This window comes from Loa loa (genome assembly GCF_000183805.2).
Source record: "Loa loa unplaced genomic scaffold supercont3.7, whole genome shotgun sequence".
In the NCBI taxonomy this organism is placed as follows: domain Eukaryota; kingdom Metazoa; phylum Nematoda; class Chromadorea; order Rhabditida; family Onchocercidae; genus Loa; species Loa loa.
The window spans coordinates 314812-337970 of record NW_018108187.1 but is presented as its reverse complement, the minus strand read 5'-3'; the positions used below and the strand labels follow the sequence as shown (position 1 = coordinate 337970).

General features: G+C 33.1%; 6 protein-coding genes across 6 annotated transcripts; 3 read left to right on the top strand and 3 right to left on the bottom strand.

Annotated features, from left to right (window-relative positions):
* Nucleotides 1-1099: 1099 nt before the first annotated feature.
* LOAG_03325 (hypothetical protein) lies at nt 1100-1817 on the top strand (the record flags this gene model as incomplete). The annotated part of the gene is made up of 3 exons (XM_003138862.1): nt 1100-1298; nt 1434-1522; nt 1701-1817. The coding sequence occupies 3 exons, from the start codon at nt 1100-1102 to the stop codon at nt 1815-1817; spliced, it is 405 nt and encodes a 134-aa protein (XP_003138910.1).
* Nucleotides 1818-2464: 647 nt separating this feature from the next.
* On the bottom strand, nt 2465-6461 carry LOAG_03324 (eukaryotic-type carbonic anhydrase). The gene is made up of 6 exons (XM_020446290.1): nt 6371-6461; nt 5809-5997; nt 5062-5222; nt 4468-4609; nt 4097-4254; nt 2465-2910 (listed from the first exon to the last, which is right to left on the bottom strand). Exons 1-6 carry the CDS (start codon nt 6417-6419, stop codon nt 2704-2706), a joined length of 906 nt encoding a protein of 301 aa, XP_020303350.1. The 5' UTR covers nt 6420-6461; the 3' UTR covers nt 2465-2703.
* Nucleotides 6462-12564: 6103 nt separating this feature from the next.
* Nucleotides 12565-16437, bottom strand: LOAG_03323 (hypothetical protein; the record flags this gene model as incomplete). The annotated part of the gene is made up of 11 exons (XM_020446289.1): nt 16369-16437; nt 15937-16163; nt 15213-15756; nt 14644-14823; nt 14437-14515; nt 13809-13924; nt 13557-13689; nt 13367-13438; nt 13124-13244; nt 12817-12904; nt 12565-12667 (listed from the first exon to the last, which is right to left on the bottom strand). The coding sequence occupies exons 3-11, from the start codon at nt 15266-15268 to the stop codon at nt 12565-12567; spliced, it is 948 nt and encodes a 315-aa protein (XP_020303349.1). The 5' UTR covers nt 15269-15756; nt 15937-16163; nt 16369-16437.
* Nucleotides 16438-17080: 643 nt separating this feature from the next.
* On the top strand, nt 17081-18513 carry LOAG_03322 (hypothetical protein; the record flags this gene model as incomplete). Its single annotated transcript, XM_003138859.1, has 4 exons — nt 17081-17161; nt 17569-17650; nt 18138-18214; nt 18418-18513. The coding sequence occupies 4 exons, from the start codon at nt 17081-17083 to the stop codon at nt 18511-18513; spliced, it is 336 nt and encodes a 111-aa protein (XP_003138907.1).
* Nucleotides 18514-19690: 1177 nt separating this feature from the next.
* Nucleotides 19691-20866, top strand: LOAG_03321 (hypothetical protein; the record flags this gene model as incomplete). The annotated part of the gene is made up of 3 exons (XM_020446288.1): nt 19691-19759; nt 20074-20341; nt 20559-20866. The coding sequence occupies 3 exons, from the start codon at nt 19691-19693 to the stop codon at nt 20864-20866; spliced, it is 645 nt and encodes a 214-aa protein (XP_020303348.1).
* A 741-nt stretch (nt 20867-21607) lies between these two features.
* Nucleotides 21608-22341, bottom strand: LOAG_03320 (hypothetical protein; the record flags this gene model as incomplete). The annotated part of the gene is made up of 3 exons (XM_003138857.1): nt 21608-21912; nt 22085-22140; nt 22214-22341. Coding segments are annotated over 3 exons (489 nt in total), but the record flags the coding sequence as incomplete, so codon positions are not given.
* Nucleotides 22342-23159: the final 818 nt, after the last annotated feature.

Sequence of the window (23159 nt, the reverse complement as noted above, 5' to 3'; positions counted from 1 at the left end):
ATTATTTACTCTTTGAATTTTACCCTTCAAAATTAAATAACAATTTTAGAATTTTAGGTGCGGATTTAGTAAGAATTTAAGGGTGCTTTAAGAATAATGTCCACATTTGTTTTAATGAATTTTGAATGCCATCGTTTTCGTTCTGTTTATTGCAATATTTCGCTATAAAATATTTATTTTTATTATAACTCTCTTTGTTCTAATTCGATTTTTTCTTTCATTGTAAAGAGAATATTTAAATAAGGAAAATAAATATTTGTTAAAGCAATCAGTTTTGTAAATTATTCCGATTCAGAACATAGATTTATACTTGCATTTTATTATAATTCATATCATCCTTCCATTTAAAGATAGAAAAGATACAAGGATTTTAACAGATTTTATCAAAAATAGCTTGACATGAATGTCATCATTAATTAAATCTGTTTTATCGAATCATAAAAATCTTTCCTCCTTAGCCATATTCCACATCCATTATTTTGCTACTACTCTGAATATAAGGTTTCTATAATTAATGAAACCTAAATCTCACTCATTATACTTTAAAGCTTTTTGACTACTTCTGCTAGAGCTGATTATTTGCGTGAGAACCTGAAATAAAAATTTGAAGAAACAATTCACATGAAATGAAACTCTGAAAGACGACAGCCTTCAAGGTTGTCGCGCTCAGTAACTGCATACAATTATTATTTAATCAATTGAAGTGAAACTATGGTAATTATAGATAATGAAAGACTTTGAAATTCATCTTTGAATATTACTATTTAAACGCCTCGACATCTAAAAGTCCCATCCATTATGCATTTGACTTACATATATGAACTGAATAAATTTCATGGGATCTTAAATTATAGACAAAACATTTGCATAAATGCGTAATCTTTGTTATTTCATTTCCTTTAAATTCCATTCCTTTCGGCTAAATAATATCTTGCAGGTGAAATAAGAATTTATCCGGTACTTCTTTCATACTGAAATATCCTCAAAGACATACTTAAACTTCAAATACAAGTACAGCAATTTCTATTGGTCTTTTGAACAGTATTTTTAATAAACTATAATGGGATGGAATATTATTTTAGATAGTAATTTTTATGAAATGGATTTTGGATCTTCCATACAAATATTTCCGAAATGGTGCGAACCTTTGCTGCAGAAATTATCTGATGTAATTTTCAAATATCCTGGTGCAGTTGTTACGGTTGCGTTGATTTGCTCTATTAGTCATATTATTTTCAAAAAAATTATCGATCCTCAACTCTACGAATATTACAGTAAATTTTTCATTTTGTCCCAAAGTTCAAAGTATATCAAGATATAAATGAATCCCATAGGAATATCAAAATATCCAAATATTCAGATAGCTCTGAGAATTATTATAAACTCACAAGAACATTAGCTTCCTTATTCAGAATACATTTTGCAATACGAAGGCACGTTGCAGTTGTTGAAGGATGAACTAGAAAAGAATTATGAAGAATATCATTGGAACAATCCTCAATTCTGCAAAGCTTATCTTGCGGTGCGATGATTGATTTTTCTAAAAGAAATGATATAAATTTATTGCAGTTGAATTTGAAAATTAAAACTTCCGTTTTTTAAATAATTTTCGAATTTTCAACCCAAAAGTATATCACTAAAACTGCATTTCATCTTACTGCTAACTATCCATAAGTATAGATGGAAGAAGTAAATTGCAGTTGTATACAGCATATCGTGAGCTACGAATGATGGCAAAACGCGATTCGCATGGGGAGATTGATCCGAACGATAGACGATGGATTCAATTTGATTACATCAAAACCTTGAACAGATAAAAAGCAGTCAACGATATGCTGTTTGAAATGCATTTGATAACACAACTTTTATTTTCTTCCTCCTCAAACTAATCGATGAAGTGTCAAGCAATAGCTATTACACTTGTAATAGGTGACATCGATGTCAAAGTAATAACTAGAGAGATAGTTGCGCATTAATAGATATGCATGTTGCATTCTTGACATAATGCATTTTATACAATGCAACATGAAGTTTTGCAACATTGTGCAACATTGCAACATTCTGTGCACTGAAAAAAACATATGAAAATGCTACTTCTTATGCAGGACAGACAGATGAAAAATAAATAAAAGAAATTGAAATTAGATGAAAGCAAATCTTACGAGCTTTCATTTATCAGAGCTCGAGTTTGGTTGGCAAAAGTTTGAATGAAATGAAGCATGTACATCATCCAAAAATACAGTGTTCTGTATAGAAAAGTAGAAAAGTAAATCTACTAATATTTTCAAATTTATATGAAGAATGATGTTATTTCTTATATTTCTGTTTGATTTGAAGATTTTAAAGTAACTCAATTCCTCTTTTTCCGCACTCCAACATGTGACGTAGGAAACTCCATTGACATTTTCATGACAACAAATCATTCGTGTTTTTTTAAGAAAAGCACATTGTATGCTAAAAGTTTCGTCAATTTATTTATTGCTTTAATTTCCATTCGAATTCTTGAATTGACATAAATTATAGAGCTCATATTAACAAGAAGCGTTAATGTGTCTGGCGATTCAAGGATGAGATTCAGGTTGACAGAAAAAGAATGAACTTGAGCTCAGTGGAAATTAAATAACTATGAAAGACAATAATAGCTATGAAGGAGTTATGCAGAAAGAGCGCAGATCTTAATTTCAACAGAATATCGGAAATACACTAAAAGATCAAAAAAATATGATATATTCCGTAGAGCCAAATAATTAAAAGCACTTTGGAAACTGGCTTCAACAAAACACCCCCACTCGTACGTCGAAGAGTAATTGTAGGACGAAATAGTATTTTACGACCATTCAGTGGTTGTGTTGGACGCCAATTGTGTCCAGGATTTCCGGATGCAAATTGCACCTCACGAAATGCTCGTATCTGTAAAATGAAACAGTCGCAACTTATCGCTTAAGAAAATTCAGCAATTAGGTTTTATTCTGATAATACCAAATGAATTATTCCTCTTTTACACTAAGTAATCGTATTTATTGGCACTTATTGAAGTTGTCTTCTTAATAATGATAATCATATGTTAATTTAATGACAGAGAAATAACTTCATTAGTTTAGTTACTACTGTGGTTGTTATTACAGCCCTTGCTACAATCCCATCTTCAACCGTGTAAATGCATTATTTGCAATTTGAATCCAAAAATTTATGGATTGAGATAAAGGCGTTTATTTTTTTAATGGAAAAGTGAATAATAACGGCTGCCAAATCAATAATGACCAATAGACTTGTTAGAAAAATCTTCCATAATGTTTGCAGTGTTATAAAGGAAATTTTTCCCATAATGGCATTCTGACATACTCAGAATGCTCATTTGAGCTGCGAAGATTTCTATTTGACCCCAAGCCGTATCGTTTCACTAATTAAAAGCACTACAACCTGTCATTTCCATTTCATTATTGTACTGCATATAAAAGGTGTTTGAATGTTGCTTTGAACGATTTATTTAGTCCAGATTTCTTAATTATTTTATGCGATGAAAGAAATTTCCAGTTTATATTTTAAAAAAAAGTGACGACCTTGCTGGAATAAGATAGAAAATGATAACTTTTAAATCTAATATAATTCATTTATAAGCAATGTTATGGGACAAAGTATTTCGATATTCAGTGATGCCGTGATTTATATAACAATATTCAATTGTTGAGGTTAATCCAAGAATTTCACAGAGACTCATTTCTTTGAAAAAATCTGGTCGAATGATGATAATAAAACCTGGACCAAATAGAAAAAAAGACTTCATGTTAGAACTCGAGGTATTTTGACTACTTTTTAATTTAATTAAAAGAGAGCGTACTTTAATCAATTGGGATATCAATGCGCCTACTATCGCAGCAGAAGTGGGAGTGTTAATTTTCCACTTCAGTGTAAGAAATACCAGTCAGAAGAAAGAGAAACCAGGCTTGATAAAGGGAAATCCTTCGCTTGATTTGGAATCATAAAGCTCATTCTCTGCAGCCTATTTTATAAAGTCTCTTTAGGTGTACATACCATATCCTATCAGTTTATCAGTTCCGTCATTTTAAAATTATTGCACTTGTGAGGTAATTCTCACTTGTGATGGAGTGGCCATGATAGGATCCGCCATTAGTGTCCATACTACAGCTTCATCACAACCAGGCGTTGTCAGTGACCCTTCATACCTGTAGAAATTTTCCCTATGTTCTGGAAGCAATGAGTTGACACTAAAACCAGGTACCACAAGCTCGGTCTCTGTAATTGAGCAGCTCGAAAACCATGTCATATTCTTCACCATTAATTTTTGAGAGTCGTAGTTTAAAACAAACGAGAAAATCAATAAATGATTCTGCAATAGTTAAAATCGGTGACAATATGTGTACATATAAGCAGTAAGTATTAAAAGAAAAGGGAGTCAGTAGAATTAAGGTTGACTTGTGGAAGGAAGTAAACTGTGCTAGAACTAACTTGGCATTCTGATATTTTGGATATAAGGTTTAAGACTATGCAATGATCCAACATGATCATCAAGTCTTATAAATACAGCGACGACAGCAATGGTGTTCACTTCTTCTGGAGACGGATCTTTCTTGATATGCACCAAGTGTAGCTGAAACAAGCATATGTATACTGTTTGCACCGAATGGTAGGTCGTATCTGATCTGATGATGGAGTAATTAACTCGAGCAAAACGTTGATCTCCTCGGAAAAAGTAGATTTTAAATTGGTTTTCTAGCAGTTCTGTCTGGTTTTTTTCAATTTGTCAACTTTAACTGAACTTTCATTTTAATTCGATCGAATAAAGACGCAATTATTTAACATGTTTAAAGATCTTAATTACTAATAAATTTGAAGCAAGTTAATGGAAGTAATGAGAGAGTAATACTTCCTCATTAATTAAAATATTTCCTTATTAATCATTATTAATGCACCAAATACTTTGAGGAATCACTAAATAATACTTGAATCTCATTAATGGATTATCATCGGAATAGAAGAGATAGTGATAAATGAACTAACAGTCGTTTATAGTCAAGGCAGCATAAATTACTGATTACTCACCTCGCCAGGATAATGCAACGAAGCAATGGTATGCTCACTGCCAGTATCATTTTGTTGCGACCAATGAAAGTGAAACTGTGACAGCTGGTAGGTACCATTGAGACCACCTCCAGAAATATGCGGTCGTTCCTGACCCCACGTTTCAAAACCAGAACCAATTACTGTAGTGAATTTAAAGGACATTAAGTGCAATTGTTACTAAGTTTATAGGTTAGAATGTTTATAATTAAAAATCTAAGAAGAGGTAATGATGCCCTAAGTACCATCCCTCAACTCAAGGATACAGTAACTCAATCCTTCCTTCGGTACACTTAGGCGGCACAATGCACCCGTATAGTGCGCATAAGGCAAAGCAGCAGCAGCAGCAGCAGCAGAAGCAGCAGCAGCAGCAGCAGTTTTCTCGATTTTCTACTGCAAATTTATGGTTCCAAATTTCCTAATTCTTATATTGCGTCCATTGTTTATTGTCCTGTGCAGTTTGAGCCATAAAATCCAGATTCATGTTTAAACGGATTATCAGGCACTTCTTTTGCCCAAATTTGCGCTCGGGATATTTGAGAGATGCTATTAAAAAACTTTCACGTTACGCATAGCAACGTTTTCCTTAGTTCTTCCTAGTGCACCTTTTTTTTAAAAGTTTTTTGGATTCCATTAAACATAGCGGATAACACAAACAAATAACACATAACTCAAAAATTTCGAAAAGAAAATGTTCAAAAAGATTGCATGAATTATTTAACAACTCACCAGTATGTCCGTTATTTGCTAGGTGAATATGACCGGTAAGCTCATAGTTCAAAAACAGTAAAGGATCTAAAGGTGCAACTTCTATTTCAAATGCTCTAATGTCTACAGGTGACTGACGTTTCCCAGTTTGACATACGCCTCGCCATTTGCTCGGCCCATCCTCTTTACCATAACCAAATTTATGTGCAGCTGGAAAAATGTGAAAATTTGGGACAATTTTTTTTTTTAAAGCAAAAATTTTGAAAATAGAAGGATCAGAAAACAAATTATATGATCCTGATAAAAAGAGTGATAGCCTCGTAATTCTTACAAAGGTTTGTTTAGCATTAATGAAATGTAGAAAAAATTAAAACTGAGATTACAACCTTAACAAAAAAAAAGGAAAAAAGCCGATTTAGAGAAGTTGAAATCGCATTAAATAATCAAAATTTGCTTTCATTTCAGGAAGTGAACTGTTTAGCAAATGTGTAAATCTACCTATAAATTAAACTGAGATATGTCTCTCTTGCAAAAAAAAAATGCAGTTGATGTAACCCTCCTGAGAAATGCAAAAGTGACATACCAACATGAAGGGCTGTCACAGTTGTTAAAAGCAGTGTCTTTTGGTACATTGTCCAAAAATGATTTCGAGATATGCGAATACTTCTGAAAATGAAAGAGATAAAAATCTGAGAAAGTAAACATTATCTCATCTTGGATTATTCGGGAAAAAATTTCATATGGAAAGTCAGGTGATGAAAATTGTACATTCACGGCAATATCTACAAGATTTGCAGAGAAAATAATATGCTGTTTACAGTATAGTGATACTATCAGATATAACATCTACTTTGATAATATCTACTTCGATGATAACTTTCGAGTCTCACTGTGAATGGAATAACACGAAAATACTAATAAATATAGCAAATGCATCTGTGAAAACTGTTTGTATTCATTGGCAATCGCTGATGAAAGAGTGAATGGTTATCATGAAATTATTTTAAATTCATAATGGTAACAAATTTTTAGATTAGATTACGTTTGCAACAATGTCCAATTTTCTCTCCATAAATTTTAATTAATACCAAAGATAATATAGAAGATAATCAGTTAAGAAACAAGCAATGTAAAACTGACTACGTCTCGAAAGAAACTCAAGATAACAGCTGATAAAACATTCGGTCCGTTATTTATCTTTTCCTTTATATCTAGTCTTCCATAAATGCAGTAAAGTTTGCAGAACATTCAAATAAATCTATTTTTTTATCGGAAATATTTTAATATTTCCATATTATCTTTCGTCACTACCCGAAAGAATTATTGCATATTTTTTTATTAGACTTCTTGATTTCTCTTATTTTATAAATAAGACTCCACATTCGTGCTTTTAAAAAGTTAATCTGGTGATAACTGTTTTCTTAAACTATCAGCTACTTTGGAATTTTTATTGATTGACCATAGTTCGAACAGCTCATCATCATCGATATTAAAGTAACAGACCGATAAATGATGTACTATTCTGCACAATAAATGGTGATTTTATTCAGCAGTTTTATTAAAATTATATATCTATGGCACATCATAAGTGGCTGCATTTAATGATAGGAATTTCGAGACATTCAAAAACACATAATTAATCTTAACATTTCTTGGGAATGGTCTTACTAATTGCAATAAGGGAGAGTTTGTGTTTATCCTTTACCTGACTAAACACCTGACTATTTCTGCAATACATCTCTTGAAAATGCTTTACAGCAAGGTTTAACAGACATACTTATGAACTTTACGTCTAAAACATTTCAGATTTAAACATATTAACCTTCAAGAATAAGACAGCTGGAAGTGAGCTGCTGAATTCATTAAGGAAATGCCTCATCCAAAACGATTATAAGAAATCCTAATAAGATTCAATTCCTAACTTATCCGGTTTATCAAAATGGTACAGATAAATGAGTTCCCTGCAGAGCAGTACGCGAGTACTATTGGCACGAAGTTAATCTTCCACAAGTGGATGAAAGGTAGAATTCCAGGAGAAAATCAAACCAAAATATTTAAAGAAAAGAATAATTTTGTGTTTCAGCTGAAAGAGGAAAAGGTTTAGAGATGGAGATTCATATAGAGTGGTAATTAAATTTTCCCTGAGTTTAAATTTATAAATACCAGTGACTTGTTTATCTCATTTATTTTCCTCGTCCAGACGACAAGGATCGAAACCAACAACAGGCGGAAATCAGTTGTCAAGAGGGGATTCTCTACTTTTCTGTTGTATACAGATTGATTACCATATGTGGATTCAGAACTCTATTGGTTTGAGTCGGTGGATAGTATTTCTCTTTCTCCCCTATCTTTTTCTTTCAATTTCTCCTCCTCACTTTTTTAATTAAATTTTGAAGAAAAACTGAAGATTACGGTAAAATAGGAAGTAAATAAATGCTTGAAAAAAAAACCAAAAATTACGGTGAGATGTGAAGGAATAAACTAAATAAGAAAAATAATGAAAATGAAAACTTGAGAATACTCATCAAATATACATCTTTGGCACTTAATAAAATTGAAAACATCCGACTGATAAGTATCTGTGCTTGAATGGAAGGGAAAGAGAACGGGAAAGATTACATCTATCAAATGGTAGTGTAGTATATCCTCACAATCTCATGCTATGGAAATATTACCACTGATAACTGTACTTTTTAAGAAGTGACGTATGGGAGAGTGCATATTCAGTGCTTACAAAGTGTTAAATTCAACTAAATGAAACGTTCCTGTCAGTACTGGAAAGAAATGAAAAAATGCCCAACTATCAAGAAAATATTTGTCTGTAAAAGAAGGGAAATCTACGTGAAAACTTTCAGCGAGCATCCGTGAATGACGAGAGTTTTAGAACGCCCAAATTTAACTAAGATTTTTGTAAATCAAAGAACACTCAAAGAACACTTCGTAGTGCAAAAGGCACTCATTTTCTGATATGATTCTTATTATTCATCAATGGTTGCCAGAGATGTCAAGGTAAGAAAAGCAGAAAAGAGTTTGATTAATGAAAAAATGTACCGTTACATCATTCCCACCGATGCTTCATTAATGTTGGCATGATAATGAATTCCAAATCATTAAATATTCATGCAATATAATCATTAATGTTGGCATGATAATGAATTGCAAATCATTAAATATTCATGTAATCATTATTATGCTCAATGTAATCATTATTATGCTAAATTTCCTTTAATCTGATCATTATATCGAAAATCTTGCTACTTTTCTCCTCAATTCTCATAAAACGATGGGACTGAAGAAAACGAGAAAAGACGAAAGTGAAGCCAAACTGGTCAGTGGTAATGTCAAGAGATAAGGGTAGTGATGTCCTAGGAATAAGAATATCAAAGTGATACAATCCAGACGGCAAAGTTTCCCTCATCGATTTGGTATTAGTTTCGAGAAAAAACTGATAAAGTTCCATCAAAAACTGACAAATGAAGATCAGTGTAAAAAAGAAAAAAAAACAAGTAGAAAGATTAGAGAGAAAGGAAGATGATGCACTACTCATTCTTCATCACCGGTCCTTCCCATTTTCTCAAATAAATGTGGGGACGCGAACAGACGGCGAAGTGGGAGAGCTTCCATCTTCCATTAGCTTATCCAAAGCACAACACATAGACCAATCGAGCGGGAATGCTTCGGGTCATTTCATCATATGATCTCTCTGTCCGCCCTAATCATGTTATCTGTTTGTTGCAATTGTGTTGTTGTAATAATACATAAGCCATCATTTAAACACTAGAGGGAATTCAACTCAAATTAATGGCAAAGCTATTGTAAGGAATATTATAATTATTATAAAGAATGTCCGATCGATCAATTCTTTTTTGGACAACTTCCATATTGGATATGACAACCAATTAACTTTTCAGAAGATCCACTGCTTCACACTTCACTTTTTGCCCATAGGCAGCTAAAAAATTAGTTTTCTCAACTATTCATTATCTTACACGGATGAATGAAGGGAAAACAATGAGAAGAAAAAAAAAAAGGAAAAGTCTGAACAAGCTTGATCGTTGACTTTGAGCAAGAAATCAAGGAATGGCAAAAGTTTAAATGTAGCAATTGATTTTGTTATGAGAAGTTCAAAAATGACAGCAATTCTTTCCGCTGCTATTGCATACATTCAAAATGCTGCCTGATTGAATGTCTCTGATTTGAAAAAGAAGACAAAAACTTCCAAAACCACTCGAGTGTAGTTTTTTCCTTTAAGAAATTTGAATGATTAGTTACGAAAGTAAGTTCACTGAAGGGACAAAATATGTTTGATCAGAGCAATAAAAAATTTAACTTTTCAGAGAACATTTTCGTTTGCTTTTAATATTCAATAAAGTCAAAAGCATCCATCAACGGTTCGAACGTATGAGCATAGCAACTCTTTCCTTCGATAGACGAAGTTAACTCGTGCCATTTTTGGTTCGAAGAGATCAGTGCTAAATGATTTAAAACGATGGACAAATAATCTTCCAGTGCCAAATTTCTTCCAAATTACACTAATAAAACTGATGTTTTGTGAGGTTCACTCTCTGCTCTACACATGTCATCACATATTTATTCATGTCTTGTTTTCTTTGCTGAATGAAATAGATGATGCATGGAATCTCTGATTTTAAATCTTTATCGAGATTCTATCAAATTTTGGAAAAAAACTTCAATTTTATAATATCAAGATGAAAGAAATGTGGTCGAAGCAATGACACTTTAAATAAAAGCACTAACTTTCAGAAAAATGCAATCAACCAGTATGTTTGTTTCATTTCTGAAATAAAGACTCGAGAAATAAAAAACCAATTTTAAGCTTGTTTACAATATTTAAATAATATACGATAATGCAAGCTGGTAAAAAATGGTTCTAGATTCATTGTGAAAGTAGAGTTTTGGCCTGATAAAAACAGTTGTATGAAAGCGACTCATTTTCAGATTCAGAACCTTACTTTGACAATATTAGTTTGACCATCTCCTTTGATGAAAAGCTGCAACAAAACAATAGAAGATCTAAGCAGGAATAAAAAGGTGAAATACAAATACACACAAGAAAAGTCGCGTTAAGAAACTTTACTATAAATACTCTTGATGAAGGCCATAAAAATCTCAGCCAATGTATTCAGTCTTCAGAAATAAAACTTAAAATACTAATACAATTTGATAGCATTATATATAGGAGATTACCTTTCCATAAATTAATGAAAAACGACTTTTCGGTGCAGATTTTTGGAGTCAAACAATATTTGCAAAGCTGGATAACGAATAAGGCAAAGAGTGGGACGGACCGGAAAAGTGAATTGATTTCCACCGATTAAATATGATTTCCTGATTGTTTACTGTTTATAACAAGCATTAAATGGCTCTGTAAGGCAAACAACCAAAATGAATAGGAGTTATGTTACAAATTGTTATGTAAATAATAACAAGTAAAAGAATCACAAACTGGAGATAAAATGAAAGCGCTATCAAAATCTTAATAACCTCCTAGAAATGAAAGCGCCATCAAAATCTCTTTAATAACCTCCTAGAAAATTGAAACCCAAAAACAGATGGGCTTCACTGAACTTCGTTGGTCACAATAATCAGCAGAACAAATTTTGTCTCGGATCATTTAGTATCTCAATCCGAAATCGAAATTTAATTAAATTATGAATGAATATCACTGTATTTAGCAACCAAACATTCTCTCTCAGAATATAGGCAATTTGATTCAAAAGCCTGACTGAAACTATCAATAATATATATCAGTACCCACACTTTGTATGAATCAATCAAGAAGAAGCTTTAAACCTCAGAGAATAAGCATTTTCAGAATAATTCAAAGAACCAGGTGCACTAAGTTGGTTTGATATCCCTGAAATGTTTGAGATGTTCCGACCAACATCAAAATTGAATCTCCCTAAAGTTTTGTGGTTATTAGGATGACTCAGTTTCGACATAGTAACTATGCAACAAGTGTTAACGGAATATGCTATCCGGAATGTTAACCGAATGTTGGCATAAATAATTTTAATCTCTGATAAAATTGTTCATATCAATATTCGGGCGTATACAAATTGTTCGTATACAATGTTAATATAAACAATTTTAATCCCTGATTAAATTTTCGTTAACTGAATATTGATATGAATAATTTTAATCAGAGATCAAACATTAAATCTAGCAACTTTTTCGTAAAAGTGTGGAAACAGACCACACAGCCAAATGCCGCAAAAGCTTAGATACTCTAGAACGCATGATCTAGGACACTAATAATCTGGTTATCCATTGAGATCAAAAGCAGTTCCAAAATTAAATATCAGAAATGTAGTACTTCGAATTGTGCAGTGTTCAATCAAGAAACATAGCAGATGGAAAATTTTAGATTTTATCGTAAGCAAACGGAAATTACAATGAATGTACTTGTAGTGGAATGAATTTGACTAGATAAAATTACTGCTATAAAAAGAAATAACTTGAAATAGCGAATTCGTGTTAACAGATGATAGAATATTATATGTTCAAATCGCCAGATGAAACCTAACTACAAAGCAGTGAACAAAAGATGCTAAAGAAATCAATAACTGAAAAATATTTCAGGTTGGTATTAATCAAAACTAGTGCTCATAAATATTACGACTCTGAAGTGAATTTAAGTCCTGCTATCATTCCAAATGGATAAAATGCCTACTGAAATTTAAAACTACGAATTTTTTTGTAAGACTCCTCTACCTTTCAACCGGTCCCAACATCAGATTATTTGAATTATCTATTTCAATAAATATCTTCGCAGTCACAATACTCACGATTCCAATATTTGTAAGTGAACAACCACAACAGCTGATCTTTCGAAATTATATGCACTTTTTCAAACCATCTAAAAAGTAGTACAGAAATCAGATCGAACATGCAAGTGCTTGAAAATCAATATTTTAATCCAAAAATTTTCCACTTCAGATGAATGGTCAGCAAAGACAGTAGTTATTGATTGGCACTAAATTTTCTCTCGTGTAGTTTTAGACTTACCTGGGCAGTTTTTCTTTTGTCTTCTTCATTAAAGCACGAGCTTGCCTTTGCTTAACTTCTAGACGTTCTTTCTCCTTTTCAGCCGCTTCTAAAGAAGGAAAGAATTTAGCTAAGAAAGCTAAAGTAGCTGAAACTTAGTTAAATGGTAAATAGTTAGATGTTGTTACTATGATATAAATAACTGAAGTTTTCAAAAGAGGTCGCGTAATCACAATCTTATTTTCTAATGTGCATAAAATGACAAATATTTTGGAAATATTTATACAAATCCGCATTGCAATATGTTTTTAGAAGGACAAATGCCAACCTGCTTGGCCTGCTTCTAACAAGCGTATGTCAGGTCTTCGTCTACTATCAGTCGGAGGTAGCAAGTCCGTTATGCCAGATGGATCATTTAAAAGAAATGTGAATGAAGTAAAATTATACATCTGAAAATATTTGGTTGGAATATTGACTACTTTAAATAAAATCAGCTCAAAAAAGAAAAAAAACTTGAACGAGAATACTCTCATAGACACTTGGATTAATTCAATTTTCGAAAAATGCTTACTGCAGATGAATTCGAAGGTCGAGGACGACTCTTCCATATCAATTTCGATCCTTGAATTAAGGGTATACCTTCCTATAATTTCTACTTCAATATTTTCCGGTAAAATGGTATAAAGGTTTTTCAATCTGCTTCAAAAGATATCGATGAGTATAAAAATAATAAAATAACTTAGGTGAAAAATAAACCTTACCGGAGCAGAAGAATTTTGAAAGAACCGTTTGCCAATTTCCAACCAGTCATCGAAACGGAATTCAAAGTTATTAATTTCACACGTGGCAAAAAATGCTGTCCAGTTCCCATATATTGCTCTTAGAGTTTTTCCTCTGAAACTTGTCATAAGTTTGCAAGACTTAACAAAGGCAAAAAAAAAACATGGTTTCAAAGAGTAATTAGATGAGACAGCAAAAATCTTATTGATTCGAATTCAGAACTATAAACCAACTGCTTTGATATGCATCCCTGAAAGAAGGTACTCTGTCTCGAAGGCCCGTTATCGCTATTTTTAAAAGACAGCTTACATTCGAATCCTGTATTACATTGTACATGAAGATCCCCTTCCTGGAAAAATATTTAGTTCATATTAACTAAGATCATTTTAAAACTGGTAAAAGTACAAAGATACTGTATGTGACAAGATTTGGCAAGAAACTATCGCCGCTTTGAAGACAGAAGTCTGTGAAAAATCCAATATATTAGAAATATATCGTACATAACCATGGCTCCAAATCATTTTTTGATCAGGGACGACTTTGACTTTTTTATTTGCAGCAGGGACCACGAGGTTCAGAAATAATAAATTCTGTCAATAATAGCAATTATTTTAGAAAGAGGTTAGTAATACCATTTATGTAACTTATAAGATTTTGAACTGTTGGAAAAAGTGCTAATGGAAAAGAGAAACAAACTCCAGAAATCTGAAAAAAAAATTTAACCAAAACTTTTCGCGTATTAGTTTATCAAACATTGATGAGAATAATCCTCGCCTATTTTCTACTCAACTGCGCCACTGCTCTCGTGGATCGTTTGTGATCCCCGGATTACCGGTTGGGAACTACTGGTACATAACTTACCAATTGTATATACATTTGTCCCATAACAATATTATGAATCGTTACGTTCAGTGTTTTCCATGTATAAGTTTCATTATGACTGAAAAGAAATAACACAATTAGAATAAGCAAATAATAGCGATTACTTTCGAAATAAGTTAGCAATACCATTTGTGTAACTTATAAGGTTTTGAACTGCTGGAAAAAATGGAAAAAAGAAAAACGAACTCCAAAAATTTTAGCTGAAAACTCCCTGATGGTTGCACCTCAATACATGTTCCCCAAAATTTCAATCGTGGTGAAACAACACCATCAAATTCATAACTTTTAGATTCAGTATGAAAAGCAGATTTGGGTGGGTGGTGGCTTACTTGTTCGGCAATGAACCGATAACCACTTTCTTCACTTCTGCAAAACTGGAAGATTAACACAAATGCAAAAAAATAAGCAGAAGACAAAAATGAGCACTTTTTCATTTGTAAAAGCTCTTTAGTTCCTCAAGTTTGTTCTCTACTGAATACTTTTATTTTCGCTGTGAACGAAAGGAAAGATATCTTCTATAGCACAGCTCACTTAACAGTTTGAAATATATTAGTATTCTTGAGATGGTAATTTATGTACTAAGACCCTACCAAAAATAAGGACGATAAAATTTTCTGGAAAATTGATTACTGCACAATATATGAAACGTCATGTTTATCTGATTATAAGGGGAACCTATAATCTATTTCTTCGGAAATGGACTGGATGACGAAGAGATTTCTTCACCTTCAAATTCGTTTTTATAAAGAACTTACCGATCCAATTCATAAGTTTCAAACCACAAGGGATTGAACGGCTTTGATAGCCGCATATAATTACATGAAAGTGATGAAACAATGAATGCAGCAACATACTGTAACAGATCTACATTGATTAAGAAAGCTTGTTAAACTACAAAAGCTCGCTGAACTACAAAGCTTGTTAAGTTACAAAATTTCAGTATTACAGCGCTGTGATCCCTCTCAAATCCAGAGTGTGAATAAAATTGTCAAAAAAATCATTTGCATGAAAAGATCTTCATATGTCAATTCTGCTAATCAAACGGAGCTCACATGTTTGCTTTGAATTCCAAGAGGAAACTTTTTTCATGAAAATTTGACACGAAAAAAACAACAATCTATATCAAATTGTCAGTATCTTCAAAATTTGCTCGAATCTTTTCACCTCAAATCTTTCAATAGTATCTTCACATTTACTTGCTTTCTCTAGTAATTCTGCATACTCCAAGTATTCAGCAAGACGCTGCAGGAAACTAAGTGGTTCATTGAAAACTACTGGCACAGAAATTCGCGTTAAATCCTGAAAAAGATCTAACAGTTATGCTGTTACTGAATGTTAGCTGAGGATTTCTGACTCAACTAAACACTTCAAACTTATATCCTACAACATACGTATTTCCGCACATGATGAAGTGCTTTTTTTATCATTGAAAGATGAAATTAAGGGCTAAAAAAAAGTGATCAAATGAATACTTCGTACCTTCCCCATGCATTTTTTGAGCACACTCCATATGCTTAATTCACTTTTCGAAACCATCGAGGCCGGAAGAGTATCTCTCCAACTGTGTACGCTATCACCACCACTTAGCTTACTAATTTCCGCACCAGCAGCGTGGTCTGAAGCTGCCATGTCTTTGGGCAAATTAAATCAATAATAAGGTCAGATTCCTTTTAAATGGTCATGTAAGACAGGATTAGTTGAATCTCCTGAAATGGTGGCATTCACAATACCCATCTCCTTGCCAAATTATCAATGGTATAAAACAAAATTCCACTACTGAAACAAACCAAGTGAACAATTTCTTTTTTCAGAACAATTTCATTCTTCGTTATTTATTTAAAAGTGTTTGAAAACAACAACTATGTACGCTTAGTGACGTACTTACAGTCGTCTATATATAACAAAATATACTTCGCGAGTTAATGTTCCTCTTCTTCCTTCCCTCCGATTTCGATTCTCATCCACATTGTAAAATGAAACTGTCAATTTCATGAAACGTGGCATAGCACCTATACGCAACGATCCGTTCGAGCTGAAGGGTTCGAGGGTTTATCTTTGTGGTTAGTGGAGATTGGGTGTGTTGGAGTAGAGACATAACAGGGATGGGTGGGGGTGTTGGAGGTTTATGAGAGAGCGTGCCATTAGGAAGTTAAGGAAACGTAGTGTAATGATGACAGTGATTAAGATTGAGAAAGAAGATAGAGAAGGAGAGTTTAGCAAAGGTTGATAAACATATGGAAGGGAAGTTTTGTGGTTAAATATGTAGACATTGGACCTCAGGTTGAGGTCTTTAGCCTCAGTCGTTATTTGACTGTGGTAGAGATATCGAGATGCTCCTTTTAGTGGTTTTTCCTTATTTGGATTTTTAATTTTTCTTATTTATCAAAATTGCGTTGTTAGAGAATTTTGCCCAGCTTCTCTGCCGTCTCTTTTTTGCAGGAATCGGTCTTTTCTTTTTTCTTTTTTGATTTTTCTTTTTTTTTTGTTATATCTGATAAGAAAAATTTCGCGCAAGTGAAACGTTTGGCCCACGATTTGATTTAATTCGACTTACTTTTCTCTTTCATTTACGTTTTTGTATAAAGTTAAACCAGCGACTAATGAGAAGTGGCATATTCCAGGAATGGTGGCATCAAGATGGATAAGGATAACACGAGTTGCCCGTTCATATCCCCGTTGGGTATGGAATAATTGGCCCGTACATGTGAGATTTTTGTTGTCTACCTTTTCCATGACTGACAAAAAGTGCTATAAACACTTTAATCGAAATAATTGAGTGGAATCATGTAAGCGATGGTTCAGCAGACTTCTGCTTCACTATAGTTATTTTCAAGCAATCATATTTTTGCACATCAGCGTTTAAGAAAGATACACAGGCTTGCACACATTTCACTATTCGCATCACTATTGATGGTTGTATAAAAACATGCTTGATTAGTCAAACTGCTTTAATTTTTTATTGTGTTTGCAGTAAGATGAATTATCTTAAGACGGCTACTCAAACGTTACACTTTATTTTTTGTAGGACATTTTAAACTTTCATTTTAAACAAAGTAGTCTCTTTACAGATTTCGAATAGTTAATATCAATTTTTCAATTGAGTCATTTCAGTTCGTTGGTGTTGTATTTTGTTTTGTTCCGATGACTGTTGTTGTCATCTATGATATCTTCAAGTACGGCTTGGGATATGATTGTGAGTATTTCTTTGAATTAAATTTTGCTGGATGATAAAATAGCTTTTATATTATTCGAGGGAACACACTGACTTTTTGTTACGCGGTATATCAAGCTTCACGTCGGGCACATAAATATTATTTACCACAGCATTGCATAAATCTACTCAAATTGTCCTTCAAGCTGTTGTAAAGTGTTGGATTCGTATTTTTTACATCGAGCCAAGAATTTTTGTTCTTTTATATAGGTATTGTTAGTCATCATAAAATGGAGAGTGGGAAGAATTAAAGTGCCATAGTTCATGTAACATTTCAGTATATTATGGACATAACTCTGTTGTTCATCTTAGTCATGAAGAATTCATAACGTTGTTAAACGTTGACGCTACAAATAGTGCTAAGATCTTAGATCTGTTTCTGACTTTTTTTTTCAGTTGACTGCAGCAATACCTTAAAGCAGTACACTTATTGCATTTATTATTATGTTTTATTTTCAATAATTTTCAGCTATGCCTTATTATCGGAAATATTACCATGTCGTGCGCCCTGATGATCCTATTGCTGTACAATGGAGACCGCCTGAAGTTGGTTTGAAAATTCTGTTGATTAGTTTCAAAAGAGATTTTGAAGATTAAACCAGAGAGCTATTGAATTAACAGCTTTTTTCTTTCCTTGCACATTTCTTCATCATTCTTTTCGTTTAAGAAGTTTTATTTGTATCAATATTCTTGGGATTTAAGGCGGTAAAATTTTTTGGGTTTGAAAAAAAAATCTTAAAATCTTCTAGGACTACCCAGCACCATTTGAAACGAACCGCGCGAATCGTTGGCCAACTTCCTACTGGAAAGATTATGGATTTGGCTTGAGAAAATGGAAGGACTAAGTCACTAAGGTCAACGCAATATTTGCAAGCTTTTCAAATAAAGCCAACATTCTGCATAGCTCATTCGCTGTCCAAAATTGATTATTGTATAATTACTGATCATAATTTTGATCTGTAATTTTGGCTTTTAATAGGTTTCTTCAATCAATTTATATTATTTGTTTAGAATGTATATAAAGATTCACATTTGCTTCAGGCTAGTGATGCTGGATATTCTTTTTTTGAAATTGTTAAAATCATAGTTTGCACGGACATTATCTTACTCCTCATGATACTCTTTGGTACTAATATTGATAGCACGGGGCCATGCGATTATAATCAACAAGTCTTAGTAACCTAGACTATTTGCTTCCGGTTTGATCATCACTTCATCAAAGAATTATACCTTTCGTAAAGCATCTGTTTTTTTTTTTTCTCCTTGTGTAATGCTCGAAAATACGATATAATCATTGATTTTGGTCGGGAAGTTACTTGCTAGTAACGGAATTTTCATATTTCTTAAGTTATGATCGCCTCGTTATCTGTAAGTCTTTTTTCAAATCTTTAAATTTATCGATGAAAAGACCCATGTATTGCAAACGTTGCGACCACACTACGCAGTATATTCTGGATTTCTTGCCTACTTTTCTTTGCAGTAACACTTATTAAAAATTTGGGAAATGATTTTCGGAATCAATTTCTTTCAGTATATTCTTGTTATTTACAAAACAGCACTTTGTCGCGATAATTTTAGTTGTAACACTTACAGACTTTTTATTCCGTAAGTTATTGTGTGAAATTAGCCTGCGTATGTTCTTTTTTGTTCGTCATTGGAAATTCTTCAGCTGCAGTAATTCGCTGGGTTTTTTGTAATATTTCATTCTACAGATAAATTTAGAGAAAACTTAAAGACTGGTTAAGATAGTTGATTGTTTGCAAATGGCAAAGGAAAGGACAATTAATATAAAAGTGGTATGTTAACGGCCAATCGTAGATAATCATTAATGATATAGCAACGTCCTCTACAAAACGTTGCTACTAATGCTGTTAATGCTACTGTCTTCACCACCTCCACCTCTTCATAAAATATGTTACAATGCGCATCCTCCCACATCAAACCGTAAAGTGTCCCCTAAAAGGCGTGACACTTCTCCTCCGCCCTCTTGATATTTGTTCTGTTGCCATCCTTCGCTTTTTGATGCCCATAATCGTTTTATTGGGCTTCATCTGGTTATATATAATCAGTACTGAAACGAGAGCCACTCAGGTTTGTTTTACCGTAAAGTTGGAATTTGAGCAAATCTTTTGAAATTCGGTGTATTACTGCTAGGTGATTTCTCACTAGCTTCGGACTAAGTTCCTATTCCTAAAACTTTACTGGTAAAGTTTTATTCTAGAATTTAATTTAAAAAGGGATGAGCAATATTGTGAGCGTTATATATAATATTGCTCGTCGATTATTTACACCCTGATCTCAGCCAAATGAGCAAAGGTCGGATCGGGAACTCCTTCATCATTTCTCTCGAACTCTCATTATCATTATTTGCCGTATTCTTCATAACTGATGTAATCTTTTTTGAGTATTTTCCAAATGGTGCGAGGAATGGCACACGGTGGCTATATGTCGAATTTTTCGACTGTCCGTCGATTCTTAAAATCAATGCGAATACAATTCGAGCAGCGTTAGCTCGCTGGATCAACGAAGAATGCGCTACAGCTATTCAATGTAATCTTGATAATGCGCTGGAAATGGAAAATGTATTGGTTGGTACTATTTTCTGCGGTACACCAAGTAATTTTATTACATTCCTTGTGCTAAGGAATGCTACTGCTCATGCATCTCTGCAAGGTTATCATTTATACGTCTTATTAAAATGATCAGTTAGGATTAGTTTTCCAGTATAAAACTTTCTTGAAATTCCTCGTTCAGAGAATTTAACATTATCGGTAAAGTGATGCAGAAAGTACACCATTTTCTAACAACGAATAAGCGCTTTAGTGTCTTGCAGAAGCAACTGTAGTATTTTTGCAATTTCTGTAGTTTTCTAAATTTCGGAATTTTCCAGCCAATCATCTTGATTTGAACATCGTCGGTAAAGTAATACAGTCCAGGGAACACTTATTGTCTGTGTTACTTCATTCAGACCTGAAACTTGTCACAATACGAATGTTCGATGTAGAGAAGGAGCGTAATTTTACGAGTGATGCTGGTAGTCTATGCGGTCATCTATGCTGGTTTTGTCTTGTAGTTTTGTCGTTTATTGTATTTGTTGTTACATTTTTCATTATATGTTTTATTCAGAGAGGTTCCGTGAGACGCAAGTCAATAAGTCCTAATCATTCCTTATTGGCACTACAACTCCTTCGGAATTAGATCAACGGATTTTCGTTAGCATTGTAAATTAGTGAATAGAGTGAGTCATTAATGATAATGCCTAAACAAAAAGAACTCATAATCGTGATGTTTCGTTTCATTCATAATTACTCTTTGCTAACCTTTTATCGTGTAACTTTCATGTGAGCTGTATAATGCATCTGAATTCAGTGATTAAACTAATATCGAAGTCTTATATCTGAAATTTGTATGAACTTGAAGACTTAAAATCTAGGCATCAAATGATGGAAAGCGAAAACTGAGAAGTTAGCGACCAGTCACCTTCATAATCCTTTTATTTTTTAAAGCATAATGGAATTCTAATTTTTCAACCGATTTTAACAAAATTTAAAGTGAATTTTCTTGATTGCAATCTCATATTGTTAGAACTGTTTCTGCTAAGATCGAAAATACATCACTGGACTATAGAAAAGGATAATGCGAAAAAAGTACCTGATTAGTTTGTGATCTTATCAAATGGCCTCAATCAATAACACTTAAGAAACAAAACCTTATACGACTTGCCAGATGTCTCCAACCTTACATTTTAGAAATTCATTTTTTATCGAAGTATACAATCCTTGTGCTGGCCAATTTTGAGCGAATTATTTTGCTATTGATTGTCTCAGTCAGTTCACAGTTTTGTATTTTTCATGTGATAAAATGAGTGATAAAGGAACTGACGGTAGGGATTACAGAGTTTCTCATGAGGTAATTTCAAAAAAGTTGCCAAATATGAATTCAAATTGTGTAATCCAATCTGTATAAATGCAAATTAATACATAGCGAACCATAAATGGAGAGAATTTTTTGCATGTAAAATGTATGTCTTCGACGGAAGTTATCTTTCTCCAATTGAATATAGTATATAGTACCAGGTGCATCATTCAAAAAATTGTAATTCAATCTCTTTAATTCCAGTGTCTTGCATGGCCCAGTCCAAGTTCTGAAAGCGAACTGATTCATCGAAACTACCGTTCCAAGCTGTTGGTTCTGTGCAGTGCCTCTTAAATACAAATTTGGCATTTCCTGATATATAAACGGTGCTGCAAATTAGTTGTTTTCCAAACTTATCAGATTCAAGAACTGACTTCAAAATATTATTATTGGTACATATCAGAAGCCTCTTTTAACAGCACAAGGCTATGAATCATGCTAAATGATCCGATGAGCTTAATAGTTCTGGATGGAGCTAAACAATAATTAGTGATACTTAACCTAGAAGCTCATTTATGTTTAGCGGTGTGGTCAGCTGATAGTTGTGCAAGAGTTGTCTAAAAAGCAATTGTGAGTTTTAAATTCATATGAGATAAGTTGAAGAGAGAAATGAGCACAATTGTAAGGTACGGTATTCTTTTGGGTATCAAATAGATGGACTGTGCGTGTATTGCTGTGAGATGTAATTGAGTTTGTCCTATCGACTTAAGTACATCAATTATTACCAGGTCAAGAAGTTCTCGATCGCCGGTTCGTACCTGAATTTGTTGAAATTTATTTCCAGATAGATTATTTGACATTTCAAGTTAAAAGAGGAAAACATGAGGTGGGATTTTCTGAGTTTCCAATAGAGAATGCTCTATGGCCTCCGTTCAAAAAGTTCGGACTAATTCTGTTATGTTCAAGGCCTTTTTCAAATGAATTTGCGGAGCTTCCGAATTATTAATTGATTGACATCTGACACCAAAGTAACCGTAAATTAGTGAGAACGACTTTCATCCTGAAAATGACCATGAGAAATTTTGTTTATAAAAAATGCATTATGCTAGAATTCAAATCAAAGATCGGCAGGTACAGAAGGACCTGGATCTTTTAAAATGATTTTTTCTTTTTTGGTATCGAAAAATCATGTTGAAAGCTTTTTTATCGCCCGCATCTTACATAATATTTGATACGAAATAATTGACTGAGTAGTTTATAACTTGAAATTGAAAAATAAAAAGTAGCGGCCTAACCAAGATCACTATTGTCGACTAGGTAGATTATTATGCTACTGTCTAAACACATTTTTTTATGCGTCCGTTTTCGAGATTCACTCTTGCTCGCAATTTCTCCCTGGACAGTTTGCTGATCTATTCTTCAAGTGTCATCCAAATGGAGACGAAATTTTTTATCCGTTGAGTGTTTGATAATAGTAGTCGCAATCTTATCATTACAATGGTAAAAAAAAAATTCAAAGAAAAAAAAAATAAACGGACTTAATATTTATTGAGAAGTTGGGGACGCATAAGCACAAACAATTACGATAACTATAACATAAAATAATTTAGCAATGCAGCGATGCATCAACGCCAAG